Source organism: Eubalaena glacialis, chromosome 1, assembly GCF_028564815.1.
Source record: "Eubalaena glacialis isolate mEubGla1 chromosome 1, mEubGla1.1.hap2.+ XY, whole genome shotgun sequence".
NCBI classification, from domain to species: Eukaryota; Metazoa; Chordata; class Mammalia; order Artiodactyla; family Balaenidae; genus Eubalaena; species Eubalaena glacialis.
Window position 1 is genome coordinate 211,010,432 of NC_083716.1, and position 14,475 is coordinate 211,024,906.

The following is a 14,475-nucleotide window of genomic DNA, read 5'->3' on the forward strand; positions in this document are numbered from 1 at the left end:
AATATTAAAAAAATTTCAACCTTTAGGAAAAATGACATATATATGTGTGTGTGTGTGTGTGTGTGTATATATATATATATATAAAATACAATTTATATATATATATATAAAACACAATTTTTTTAGGTCTGCTGTAATAAATGTCATAAATTACACAAAGTGATTTTTTAAAAATGCAGTACAGAACTTATTAGAAATCAATAACTTCAGATATGCTGAATGCCTGTCGTTTTTCACAGCCAGGACCCAAGTCATATCATTTTGGAGAATTTTTACAGGATAAAAATTTTTACTGTATTTTACCTAGATAATAGTATAGGAAAAGAAACCATGGCATTCAATCAGGTAAAATTTAATGCAAAAGAGTAGTTCTCATGAAATTCTCAAGCGATTTTTAAACTTTATGGCCTGAGGATTATTCATCTGAACTTACTTTTGCAGGTTCAGAAAGAGACGGGGGTACAACTTAAAAATGCAAGTCTTAAGTAGTAGAAGGAATTTAGAAATGTTTATATTTGAATCTACAAGTTATATTAAACTAACTTATTTTGTGATTTTATTTTGCGTCAATATTGGTATCCTGAAAAGGAAATAAACAAACAAAAAATTTGCAGAAACCAAGTAGGAACATTTTTTTAAAGAATTAAAATCCTCATCCATGAATAATTGTCTATTGTCAGTCAGCGAAGCTACATGTGGGTGGAACACACAGGTGTATCTTCCACACTCCATCTTCTCTGTTACAAGTAGGGTAGATGCACAGGTCCAACCTTCCAGATCCAGCAGTCACTCACATGGGGGGTGTTTTTGGTTTTCTATGAATTTTACATTACACATCAGGGTCAGATTATTTCAAGTGTTTCAAGAGAACCTGTACTTACATTGGCACAAGGTTTGCACTGATCGTAATTTGAAGGCTGTTCTATAAATGGAATTCTCAATACTATTAAGAGCATCTGTAAAGAAAACATGAAATATCATAGATAAAGGACTGTCTCATTAGATAAATCCCATATCCTAGAAGGAAATCCTAGAGAGCATGTAGCCCTACTTTATTTTGCAGGTGAGGAAATCACGGTCTAGAGCTCTCTTTCCTACCTGGGAACAAATAATAATGGACTACGCTATCCTAGGCTGCAGGTGACCATAGAGAGCCTCCTCTGAGCCCACCAAACTAAGGAATCCCCCAGTGAGGAGGACTCCTCCATGAAGCCATCCACTTTTTATATAAAAATGAAATAGCCTATGAAACAATAAGACAAAAAACTATCTGTAGAATATAAATTCAGTTTGTTAATATATTCTAGTCATATGTACACACATATTTATGCATCTATGAAAATGACTATCCATCCACTCATTTAGCAGATTTTTATTGAGCTCTTACTATATGGCCCTGGCATGATTCCAGGCTCCTGAAATATAGCAACTAACAAAACAGATAAAAATTCTTGCCCCGTGGAGCTTAATTTCTAATATCATTCATCAGACTGTTAACAGTGGATATCTTTGAGTGCTCGAATTCTTAGTTATTTTCTTCCTACTTGTCAATATTACCTAAATTTTCTATAAAGAGCACATGTTATTTTTATAATCAGAAAAGAATTATTAATATACCTTCTTTTACCCACCACCAACATCACTACATCAGTGGCTAGCATTTCTGAGCACTTACCAGGCACTGAGTATGTATTCACCCTTTTCACAGTGGAGGAGAAGAGAAAGCTCTGGAGCCATATCTAGGTAATAGAAAATGTATATGTAATATACAAATGCCCTGTACATTTGTATATGTAATAGAAAATAGAAATGATCAAAACATATGAAAAAAAGTTGAAAGACTAATTACTATAGAAGACTTTTTGACGAGGAAAAACAGTCATCAAAGATAAACAATCATAAGCAGAGATAGTTTTGCAGGCAAATTCCTTTAAACTTTCAAGGGATAGGGGAATCCCTGTTACTCAACTCTTCTAAAAATGGACTTGAGGATATGGGGAGGGGGAAGGGTAAGCTATGAAAAAGTGAGAGAGTGGCATGGACATATATACACTACCAAACGTAAAATAGATAGCTAGTGGGAAGCAACCGCATAGCACAGGGAGATCAGCTCGGTGCTTTGTGACCACCTAGAGGGGTGGGATAGGGAGGGTGGGAGGGAGGGAGACGCAAGAGGGAAGAGATATGGGAACATATGTATATGTATAACTGATTCACTTTGTTATAAAGCAGAAACTAACACACCATTGTAAAGCAATTATACTCCAATAAAGACGTTAAAAAAAAAAATTAAAAAAAAAAAAAAACTGGAAAAACTCAGAAAACTTCCCAATTTATTTTAGGAGGCTAACATAACTATAATACCAACATTTGATAAAGTTTTATTGAAAATATTGTTATTACTGAGAGAAAATAGTTAAATTCTGATTTGAGACTTTGAAGGAAATTGGTATAATTGGCCAAGGAAAATTGTCCAATATGGGACGGTTTCAGCATCAACTCAAAAGTCTAAAGTTTGAAGTCTCATCTAAATACCATCTAAATCAGATATATAAAAAATAAACATATCTTATTTAAGATGAAAGCAAAGATAAAACATAATATATTAGCAAACATTTTCAAGAACATATTAAAGAATTATGTTCCATGATATGGAAAGATTTATTTCAGGAATTTAAAATTTGTTCAACAGTTAATTAATATATTAAGAGAAGGAAAAAAGTTACTGAACCAGTGGATTCTCAAAATACATTGGTAAAATTCATCAGCCATTCTGATTTTTTAAAAACTGGTACATGATCTAGGAAGAGAGGAAACATCCTTAAAATGTCAGAAATAAAAGGCAAATTTCGTATAAAAGTGAGATAGACAAAAGACATCCCTGTTAGAGTCAGGAAAAAATCACCCCCATCCTCCTTTTCACCACTGTGATCCAACTCTAGTCTGAAGCAGAGAAATAAAATACAGGGCATCAGGACCACCCCTGTCCCCTCCACACTGTGCCAGATAGGGCGGAATCTCCTTGATAGACCTTGAAGGATAGCCCTCCAGGATGTCAGTATGAGTCCATTGGAGCTGGCATATAATAATAGAATTGGAACTTATTTGCTGTCCCTGTTTTGGAATTCTAATCTACAAAAACAAATAAAAATAAGAGTTATAAATTTTAGGAAGGAAGAGATGTACAGATGTTCTGATTGCCTCTCTATCCAGATAATTCATGAGGATCATCTGCAAGTTGGCTGGATTTAGGACAATTGTATGAGAATCAATAACTTCCCTTTATATCAGTGGTTTTTAAACTTTACTTGCATCAGATTGCAGAGCTTACCCCCAGAGTCTGGGTCGGGGGGCCTGGGTATTGCATTTCTAATCCCAGGCGATGCTCATGCTTTCGGTCCAGGAACTATACTTTGAGTACCACCACTTTATACCAAGAATAATCAGTTAGAACAGGAAATTTTTAACATCTAAAAAAATGCCTAAAGTAAACAAAACAATGTGTAAGACCTTATAAAGCTTTATTGAAAGACATTAAAGATAATATGAATAAATGGAGATGTCTATTTCCTCCATTCCTGGATATTCCTGGATTAGGAATGTTCAATAGCATAAGGATATGAATTCTCCCCTATAAATTTAAAGCAATTCCAACCCAAATTCCAACTACCATTTTGAACTTGACAAAATAATATAAAATTAATCTGTAAGAATAAATGCAATGTATGCTTATTTCAGGAACAGATAGAGTAATGGAACAGAACAAAATCAGAAACTGACCTATGTATACATAGGGTTTTTGTTTTTTTATTAACATCTTTATTGGAGTATAATTGCTTTACAATGGTGTGTTAGTTTCTGCTTTATAACAAAGTGAATCAGTTATACATATACATATGTTCCCATACCTCTTCCCTCTTGCATCTCCCTCCCTCCCACCCTCCCTATCCCACCCCTCTAGGTGGTCACAAACCACTGAGCTGATCTCCCTGTGCTATGCGGTTGCTTCCCACTAGCTATCTATTTTACGTTTGGTAGTGTATATATGTCTTACATAGGGTTTTAGCATATGATAAAGATGATGTTTTAACTCAGTGAGAATCAATAACTTCCTTTTATATCGGTGGTTTATATCAATGAGGAAATTATAGATTATTTAATAAATAGTGTTGGGGCCATTGGATGGGTAACTATTTAGAAAAATATAATATAGGTACTTTAGTTCAGATCATAAACAAAAATAACACCAGGATGTATTACAGAGTTAAACATGAATTCTTAAAACTCTAAGACAATTAAAAGAAGAAATTTTTGGCAATCTTGAGGTTGAAAGACGTTTTAAAGCATGATTATAAGCCCAAATCCTCGGCAATGTGTCTGTAACTTAGTATGGTCTTATTTTTGTAAATGATAAAAACTAATAGCAAAAAAGAACACAATAAACACAGTAGGAAAGGTTATATATCAAACTTCTAACTGTTTATCTGGGGACAGGAGTACATTATGGGAGGGGTTTAATTTTTTTTTTTTTTTAAACATCTTTATTGAAGTATAATTGCTTTACAATGGTGTGTTAGCTTCTGCTTTATAACAAAGTGAATCAGTTATACATATACATATGTTCCCATATCTCTTCCCTCTTGCATCTCCCTCCCTCCCACCCTCCCTATCCCACCCCTCTAGGTGGTCACAAAGCACCGAGCTGATCTCCCTGTGCTATGCGGCTGCTTCCCACTAGCTATCTATTTCACATTTGGTAGTGTATATATGTCCATGACACTCTCTCACCCTGTCACATCTCACCCCTCCCCCTCCCCATATCCTCAAGTCCATTCTCTAGTAGGTCTGTGTCTTTATTCCCATCTTGCCACTAGGTTCTTCATGACCTTTTTTTTTTTTTTTTTCCCCTTAGATTCCATATATATGTGTTAGCATACTGTATTTCTTTTTCTCTTTCTGACTTACTTCACTCTGTATGACAGACTCTAACTCCATCCACCTCATTACAAATACCTCCATTTCATTTCTTTTTATGGCTGAGTAATATTCCATTGTATATATGTGCCACATCTTCTTTATCCATTCATCCGATGATGGACACCTAGGTTGCTTCCATAATTTTTTACTTTCTATAACATGATAGCGATCTGAACAGTACTGGGGAGAGAAAATTGGGGGGAGATATGAGGCACAATTTTCTAGTGAAATTGACGGGGATTGGTGGCTGATTGGATGTGGGAGGGAGACCAAGTGTAGGAAATAATGGGGGAGGATTAAGTTTGCGCATAGAGGTGGAATGGGAATTCATTTTCAACATCTGAGTTTGAGGTTTCTGTAAGACATCTGAATGGAGATGTCCAATAGGCAGTTGAAACTACCTCCCAGACACTTGGGAGTCCAGGATTCTGGAACTGGGACTTGTCCCCAGAGACTTGGGCTTGGAGTACAAGGAGTTGGAGGGCATGGTCCTTGGACTGCAAATCATGGAGCTAAGGTGACCTGAGAGAATAGACAGATGTATTGATCAAGGTATCTTTCTGAGAAGGCTTGTGGATCAAGCAGAGTCCAGGTGAAAGGCAACAGGTCAGAAACTGGGAATGCTGGACTAGAGCCAGAGGGTTCCACATGGTGATGAAAAGGAGAAGCTTAAAGAGATTTCCCAGCATGGAGGGAGTAGCCATGAGAAATTTTTAGAGTATTGCTGTCCAATGGGAGAAATACAGTATGATTCAAATATGTCACCTTAAATTTCTAGCAGCTACATTTTAAAAAGTAAGAAGAAACAGGTGAAATTAATTTTAATGATGTATTTCATTTAATCTATCAGAATATTATTTAACATGTAACCAACATAAAAATTATTAATAAAACATTTTCTGTTCTTATTGTCTTCAAAATTCAATATCTTTTCTACACTTGCAGCACATCTCAATTTGGACTAGCCATATTTCAAGTGCTCCATAGCCACATGTGGCTAGTGGCTACCAGACTGAGAGCTCAGTTTTAAAGAATACTGGCTGGGAGGGGGAGCTGTTCAGGGTGTTGAACAGGACTCAATTTTTGATTCTGTGTCTGGGGGTCAGAGTTGCTATTTAGGATGGGATAGAGATTTAGGAGTCATTAGTGTTGACTGTGGGCAAAACCATGTCCATCTACTAGGTTGCCTAAGAAGAGTGCTTTAAGTGAAGAGAAAATTAGGCTAAGTAACAGTATGCCTGAGAAACATAATCATTTAAGTACCAGAGGAGAGAGAGAAACCTAAGAAGAAGAAGAAGAAGAAGGGAAAGCCAAAGAAACCAGGAGACAACAATGGTACAAAGGCCAAGGAAGGTGAGTTTCAGAAAGTAGAGACAAGCCAATACTTCAGTATCTGGAAGCCACGAGGAGATCAACTATGGGCTAAAAATTAGTCTCTGTTTTGATGAACTTGACTATTAAAGGCTTCATAAGAGCACTTTTATGGGGATATGGGGGCCGAAATCAAATTACACAGGATTGATCAATGAATGTAAGGTAAAGAAAAAATATAAAAGCAGACAACTCTTTCAAGATCCTTAATCTGAAGGGAAGACAAGAGGGCCATCGCTAGAAAAGCACACAAAATCAAAACTGATTTTCAAAGGCAGGAGAGATTCCAAAATGTATGTATGGGTCATGGAGGAGGGGTCAGGAGAGAGGATGAGGTTGAGGGTCCAGGAAGTAGGGTTCCAGGAGATACTTGATATAGCAAAGTCTGTCTCAGAGGACAACATGTTCCCGTAGCCACCCAACATCCATTCACCTTTCTTCTGGTGAACCACCTTCCCCTGATCTTGGTCCATGAAATTCTAGCTGGGTTCATTCCAATGCTCCTATTTCCATGGAGGACACGTGGCCCAGGCCTACCTGATCAATGAGAGCATCATTGCCCTCCCCAGATGTGGACTCATAACCAAAGTCAGGCAAAGAATATACCAATGAAATTTGGATCAAGGACTCTTTGTTCAAGTTATCAAAGAAGAAGACTTATTTTTTCCTGTTGGACCTGAAATTGGAATCATAGATGGGAGCAGCAGTTACTCTCCTGTCGGGATATGTAGCTTGAGCATGAAACCAACACACGAAGGAGAGTAGAGACGAACTTGGAGATGGAGAGAAACCACATCCTACTGACATTGTCTGGGCTCAGAGCAAGCTAGTCCTCCCTAGGGTAATTAATTATATAAGGTAATAAAGCCTCTTTGAGCTGAGTTCTCTCTTACAAGTAACTGAAATGTAGCTAACTGATACAATCTCTGAGGTAGAGGCAATGGATGGGGGAAGATGTACAGGTGAAGGAATTAGCTTTGGCAAGAAGCCCCTGAGAGGCTTAGACCTTGGAACACACACAGAAATGGACATGGAAACATTCCATGAATCCTCATTCCCTGAGAGGAAGAATAAAAGGATATGATGGTGGGTGTGGGAAAGAAGGCATGTCTGAGGGTTTCTGTTTTCTTTATGAAGCTGGGGACAAGTTCACTCAGAATTAGTAAGAGATGGTAGAGCAGAAAGCTTGAGGAACGGTAAAGATATGGTATTGTTACAGCAGGCAGTGAGAGAGGAAACCAGTCACACACTTTGGAAAGAAATGCCAAGCAACGTTGCATCTCTAATATTTCTTGTGATAACAAATTTCAATTAAATAGACTTTATACCCATAATGCTCACTTGGAAGCAAGGTTTCACATGCAAACAAGCTTTGAGCCCAGGACTTACTTGTATCTATTATGCTGAAGGGAAGATGCCTTGAGGAAAATAAAGCTATTTTCAAATTTATTGTCAGCTGATTACCATAAAACTTAGGCAATTGGGAGTAAATGTTTTGTGTGCTGGAGAAGTGTTTGTGACTAGAAACACAGCAGGCTCTTTAGCCTTTGCTAAGCAGGCCCTAAACAAAACAAAACAAGGGATTGATGGGGGGATTTCATTGATTCAAACATATGTGGCAGGATAATTTATGGTGATATTAATTTCTGACTTGTTCTTGCAGCAGTGGGAGAATTTAAAGAATGAAAAGGCAATGTTTCCATGTCCATTTCTGTGTGTGTTCCAAGGTCTAAGCTCTCTTTACTCCTTTGGGAGACTTACCACCTTTTAAGGGGTCAGTGTTTCAGGGGCCACCCTGAAGTCAACCCACTCAGGCTTTAGTATGAAAGGCCCATCAAAGAATCAATGCCATCCATGGAAATGGGAGAGTTGGAATCAACACTACTAGAATTTCATGGACTAAAATCAGGGGGAAGTTGTTCTTCCAAAGCAGGTGCACTGGTTCAGCAGAAGAAACGTGACCAGATGCTGGATGGCCAGGAGAGCAGGTTCCCTCTGAGAGGGGCTTTGCTCTGGCAAATATCACCTGGATCCCTCACTGCCTGCACCTCAACTTCATCCTCTGTCCCGGCCGCTCCTCCCTGACCCATATACCTACAGACATTCTGGAATCTCAGTTGCCTTTGAAAACCAATCTTGATTTTAGTGTTGTTCTAGATGTGACTCTCTTTTCCCTAGAGCAGGAGAGATGCTGATACCTGGACAGGAAAGTGGGAGATGCCTAACTGGGGTTCAAGTTTGCAGGCTGAGTCCGGGGCTTCCCTTACTAGCAGTTCCCCGGGTGGAGGGAATGGCTGCGTTGTGTAACTAGGGAGACCGGACACTAGGCTTGGCAAGGTTTTCTGTGTCCAGTCTTGACAAGGAGTCCCCTATCTTCAAGTGGACCCCAAAGCCAAAGGCAAAGAGCAGAGTGAATGGCGGCCAGGATGCTACTTCAGACCAGATACTCTGAGCACTTCAGACCAGATGTTCAGGAAAAACCTGAAATCGTTTCTGTCTGTCTCAGGACAGCTGCTTCCCAAACTTCACTTAGTCTAAATTTCATACCAAGTGACAGTGACTAGCTTTTGGTTTGGAAAAGGCTGTTTCTTGCCCTTGAGTGTCGTGGCGTGAAGTCCTGGCTATTCCACATATGGGTATTGAGTGCCAGGCACTAAGCTAAGCCACTCAGGGTGTTACGGCGCTGAACCAGGTCAGACCCACCCTTGAGACCTTAGAGCATACCCCTGGCCTCTCTCTAAATATACCTTGATTCAATGATCAATATATGATCATGAGTCAAAGACACCTACCTTAGGGGAATGTGGGCTGTGTCATTAAACAAGACAGCTTATTTAAAAACACTCTATATTTTGTTATTCTTTTTTGAACAGGTATAACCATATCAGAGACCAACAGTTCACTCTCTTTTGTTGTTTACTATTTCCTTATGTTTTAAAAATGCTTAGTTTTCAGATAAGAGTCCAGTGTTAGAGTAGGGGAAAAGTCATACCTCTGCCCTAAGTCTGGAGAAGGAGAGCACATAGAGAGTAGCCACAATAGTGTGGAAATGATTTACAAAAATGTAATGCCCAACATTGTTTTTCCTTCTGGAAACTGGCCAATTTTTGTGCCCTGGTTCCTCTCAGATGCACCAAATGAACACAGAATCAGCAAGCTAGGGAGTCTGCAGGTTCCCAGATGCTGCTGTTGGTGGAAGAGTGATTCTATGGCTGCTCTACCATCTGGCCCATCACACTCCTGTCAAGTTATGTTTTGCAGTGTCATCTGATGAAGTTATGCAGCATAACATGGCAAGCTGTGATATAGTACATGGGGAAAATGAATGAGTATCCCAGGTGATTCACCAGCAGCCCTGCTTCCTCAAGGCTTCTTTTTTTTTTTCTCCTGCTGGTAAGAGAAGACTCAAGAAAGGAAGAAATTGCTGGCTGTATCAGACCCAAAGCTATAAACAAAGTAATTTGAGATGTTCAAAAAAATAATAATATAAGCTACAAAGCTACATATGGTCTTGTTCATGGAAGCAATTTAACTGGGAACCATGTTTTGCTTTAAACGATTCATATTTTTACTTAGCCAAATCAATATGTGTCATTTTCTACAGATACTAAGAATGTAATAAAATTTCTTTCAACAACCCATCATCTAGTTCGATGATCCAGAAAGAGATATTCTAGGCCAGTGGTCCTAAGTGGGCAGCATCAGCATGGCCTGGGAACTTGTTAGAAATTCATGTTCTTGGTCCCCACCCTGGACCTACTGAGTCACAAACCCTGGAGGTGGAGCCCAGCATTTTAACAAACCCTCTAAATGATTCTGATGCACACACACTACATTTAAGAAACACTCCTTAGGGAGAGAAAAGTGAGCTTTGAATGGATTATCTACTGCTTTGTGTTAAGCTTACTAATATGAAGGCCCAATACTGGGAAACCCAAAGATAATTTGAATCATTCAGAATGTTGTTTTAGATAAATAACTTGAGATAGTACAGAATTTTATATAAAACAAGCCAAGTTAACAATCTAGATCTTAGCTAGGGGAATAAGGCTGCCACTAGGTCCAACAATAAAAATATCACAAGCCAGCCCTGGGCCTACCCTGGCATTCAGAGATGCTGGAAGAAAAGGGAATTAGTTTCCCTCTATCCATTTATCAAATAGTCATATAGTAACAGCTGTGAGACTTTTCTCGCAACTTTGGTCTCAAATAGTACAGTGAACTTACCCCTGACATTAAAATATCTACAGTGATGTCATTTTAATGGTAAACTATGAAGATATATGTAAATAAGATAAGCCACTTTTTGTGTATTTGAGTAGCAATTTAAAGTGCAATTATATTGAGATCAAGTCTTTTGTTAAATTATTTTTTGGTGCTTTGGGGACAACAGACCAAATACTCGTCAATATGTTATGAATTTCTGTTTAGAAAACGGAGAAAGTCTTTTCAATCAACCAATAGTTTCTTTTTCAGCCAGGCATTTGCCAAATGTCACTCCTCTGCAACTCGGAAGTCTGAAAATACAACATCTGTGCCTGATTTTTTTTGTTTGCAAACTGTGCTCAAAAACTTAACAATAATACTTACCTTGTTTATCTGGGTCCATTTTAGGAATTTCTTGGAATAACAGATGGCAAGAAGGTCCTTGTAACTGGAAATGAACCAATATTTTAATCAGGAGGTTTTGCAGTGGAATTGCTGGATGTATCAGAGATATTTTAGGCCAGTGGTCCTAATTGCTGAGTGGGGGGCAAAAAGGCAACTAAGCAAAGTCATTTCACCTGTGGAACGAAGACTGCAAGGTGTTCAGGGAGACTAAAAACTCCTGGGAGGGTAAAAAATAAGGAAAGCAGGGAGAAGCTTCTTATACTGGTCACTTCTCTAGGGAAGCTGGAAACAAACTCCTGAAACTAATATGGTGAATACTTAGAACTTTTGAGGCATTATAATTTTAAGAGTGGACTGAATTCTCACTTCAACAAAACGGAAATTTACTTGAATTTTGAAGGACAAAATTTGAAGCTCTCAATGCTTGAATTTCTAATAGCACTATAGTGAATCATTCTACATACTAAGTATCTGAAAAATACTATCCATTTGAACACCTTATCACATATATGTGTGTATTTATGTGTGTCTGTGTGTGTATACAATTCAGTTTGCTTTCAACAAAAAGAATGGGTTATGCTATAATCAAACCTTACACATTTCTAAGAATGACATTTCTTAATATGAGTAGTTGAAAACTGTTTTAAAAAATTACATGGTAATTAAGTTTAGGTAGGACTTTTCATCATCTTCTAATGAGTATATTAATTAAGGCACAAATTGTTGGGCAGATAAGCAACATTTTACAAAGGGAGAAACTAAAACAAAATTGATTACATTAGTTCTTTAAAAATATGATAGCAATAGTGAAAATACCAGACTTGCCCCAAACCAGGAAGGTTCCAAATATATTCAGGTAAGATTTGTTTTGAAAAGTTGTAGCAAGGGCAATCAGGTTAGAATTCTTCTTGGTGTAGAAACACTTCCCCGAGCCCTTCCTGAAGTCCCCAGGTAGGTGCAGAAGGGTCCAGTCTCCCATCCTGTCAACAGTGCACCTGGAGATACAATCTATCTGCCTCCACTCCAGGTCCTTACCTTTCTTAGTTTCCTTGGGGAAGCAGTTTAGTCAAACATTCTGTAGAGGTTATTCAGCAGTTTTGGAAGAAGGAAAAGTTAAGTACTAACAGCTTTCCAGATGTGGCATTCCTATGGAGAGTGGATGTCTTGTTCTGACTGTCCAGCAACTACACACAAAACTGATATCGAGGCTGCACTGTTTTTAAGGGCTCACAGAAGTGCATTCATTAGTAATAGAGATGCTGCATAATTTAAGACTACTCCTACATCTCTGTTTCAAAGGGCTATTTCAGTATTGATTTCGTGTGTGGGAGAGACAAGTAAAACTTCTGGGTGCTGTTGAGAACAAGGGTTACCAAAGAGATTAAGAAACAGTATGAAGAACTCCACATCCCAGGGAACAACCACCTTATTAACCATCCCAGATAAGCGTGACCTAAGGATGGAATCTAATTCATTTGATTATTAATTCTTTTAGAAATACAGAGGTATGGTTACAGATTTTTTAAAGGCACCAAATATAATACAAGTCTTCAAAAGGATAATAATTTGTTATGAATGCACATTTCCTCTTAAGTACTAAGTATAATCTGAAAATGTATTTTTTAAAGTTCAAATTAAAAATAAACCTGTTGTAATCCTAACAGACTTTTATTTTTTTTTCTAGTTACCATCTTTTTTTTTTTTTAATTTATTTATTTTTGGCTGTGTTGGGTCTTCGTTGCTGCGTGCGGGCTTTCTCTAGTTGCGGCGAGCAGGGGCTACTCTTCATTGCGTTGTGCAGGCTTTTCATTGCAGTGGCTTCTCTTGTTGCAGAGCATGGGCTCTAGGCACGCGGGCTTCAGTAGTTGTGGCTCAACGGCTCTACAGCGCAGGCTCAGTAGTTGTGGCGCACGGGCTTAGTTGCTCCGCGGCATGTGGGATCTTCCTGGACCAGGGCTCGAACCAGTGTCCTCTGCATTGGCAGACAGATTCTTAACCACTGCGTCACCAGGGAAGTCCCAGGCTTTTATTTTTAAAAAGTGAAGTCATATCAGCCAAATGTATTAGAACTTTACCATCAACGTCTTCAGGTGGCTGGGGAGATGTCTTTTAAAAGGGCTGGAACCCAAAGCACAGGTGTATTACTCCATGAGCAGTACCTGGAGAGCCAGAATATCTGGGTCCATGCTCCCAATTGATGCTCCTAAAACAACTATGATAAGTGGTCACTAATCCACTCCAGAATGTGCCATGAGAAAAATCAGTATGATCTTCAACGACAACCAATTTATCCCTTTCTTTTTGAAAAGTATTAGTATCACACTACTGGTTTCTTAAAAACAGAAACTTGGGACATTTTTAAAAATGAAAGTTGATTAGTAATGGGGCAAGAATGGGATCAAGTGGAGGGAGGAAAATGTATCATTTGTTTTTCTCTATATGAATTTTGTTGATATTCTGGGAGCAGATAAGACAACGTAGGAAGAGAGAAAGTCTATCTCCCAGGAAATCTGTATCTGTTTGAGTTCTACAGACTCAAAGTTGAGAACATATTTAGAAGTTTTGTATTTCATTATATCTGCATCAAGACATAACATATTATCTGACGTATTGGCAATAGAGGGAGGTTGGAATGTTTTCCTGAATGCTGCCATGTTGAGATTTGAGCATATCTCTGGCATTGATTAATTACATGGATCAAAAACTTTGCATCAAAAAAAAAAAAGTTGTCTGAAGTTCCAGGCAAAATGATATAATTAAGTAGACAAATGTTTAAGTACATGAGAATGAACTAGGGGATGTTGGAAAGTAATTTAAGCAAATGGGCAATTGATAGTCCTGAGCTCTCAGCCTGGCTGATTTTGGACAACTGAGATGAAAGATCGAGGACAGTTTTGGTTTCACTTACTTCTGTTAACTGGAAATTTTTAATTACTGTTGCACCTCCTGGTTCAAGCTCAGATAGACTTAATCACATTAAGACTTTCTTTTCTTTTTCGTAGTATGTTTTGGGTTATAAATAAAAGCAAGTTATTACAATTATACAATATTATAGGTAACTGACAAAGGGACAGTTTTTACTAGTATGGCAGTAGTTTCTGTAAATCAAAATTTTGTAATTGACACTGTCTTTACCTTCTGAAACAGAGTAGCTCCACCCTGAGGAAGCAGGTGAGAAGAGGGTTCAATCTTCCTGTACAATCACAACTTGCTCTGGTTTAGACAGACTCCACACCAACCAGAAAGTGGGTGACTGTTCCTTATCGTGCATCAGTACTGTTTTCTGAGGCAGCCGTTTTCTGTTCAGTATCTGATAGCTCTTTACACATGCATCTGAAGACTCTAACTTCCAAGAGAGAAAGAAGAGCCTTGACACATCATACCCTAAAATGTCTAGGTAGTCCCTTACATAAATTACAGGATAATTTTATATACATATTTACATACATGATGAACAATTTTAACAAATCAAGTTACTAAAATTGACTCAAGAAAAAATCGAGAAAAGAAAACCTT

General features: G+C 38.1%; 1 protein-coding gene across 1 annotated transcript in view; it reads right to left on the bottom strand.

Annotated features, from left to right (window-relative positions):
- The window catches only part of DYTN (dystrotelin), a 51,491-nt gene extending 40,534 nt beyond the window's left edge, over window positions 1–10,957 (bottom strand). The window contains exons 1-2 of the mRNA XM_061204222.1: window positions 10,939–10,957; window positions 882–956 (exon numbers count right to left, since the gene is read on the bottom strand). Coding sequence (XP_061060205.1) covers window positions 882–956; window positions 10,939–10,957 — 94 coding nt within the window. The remainder of the gene's footprint in view (window positions 1–881; window positions 957–10,938) is intronic.
- Window positions 10,958–14,475: the final 3,518 nt, after the last annotated feature.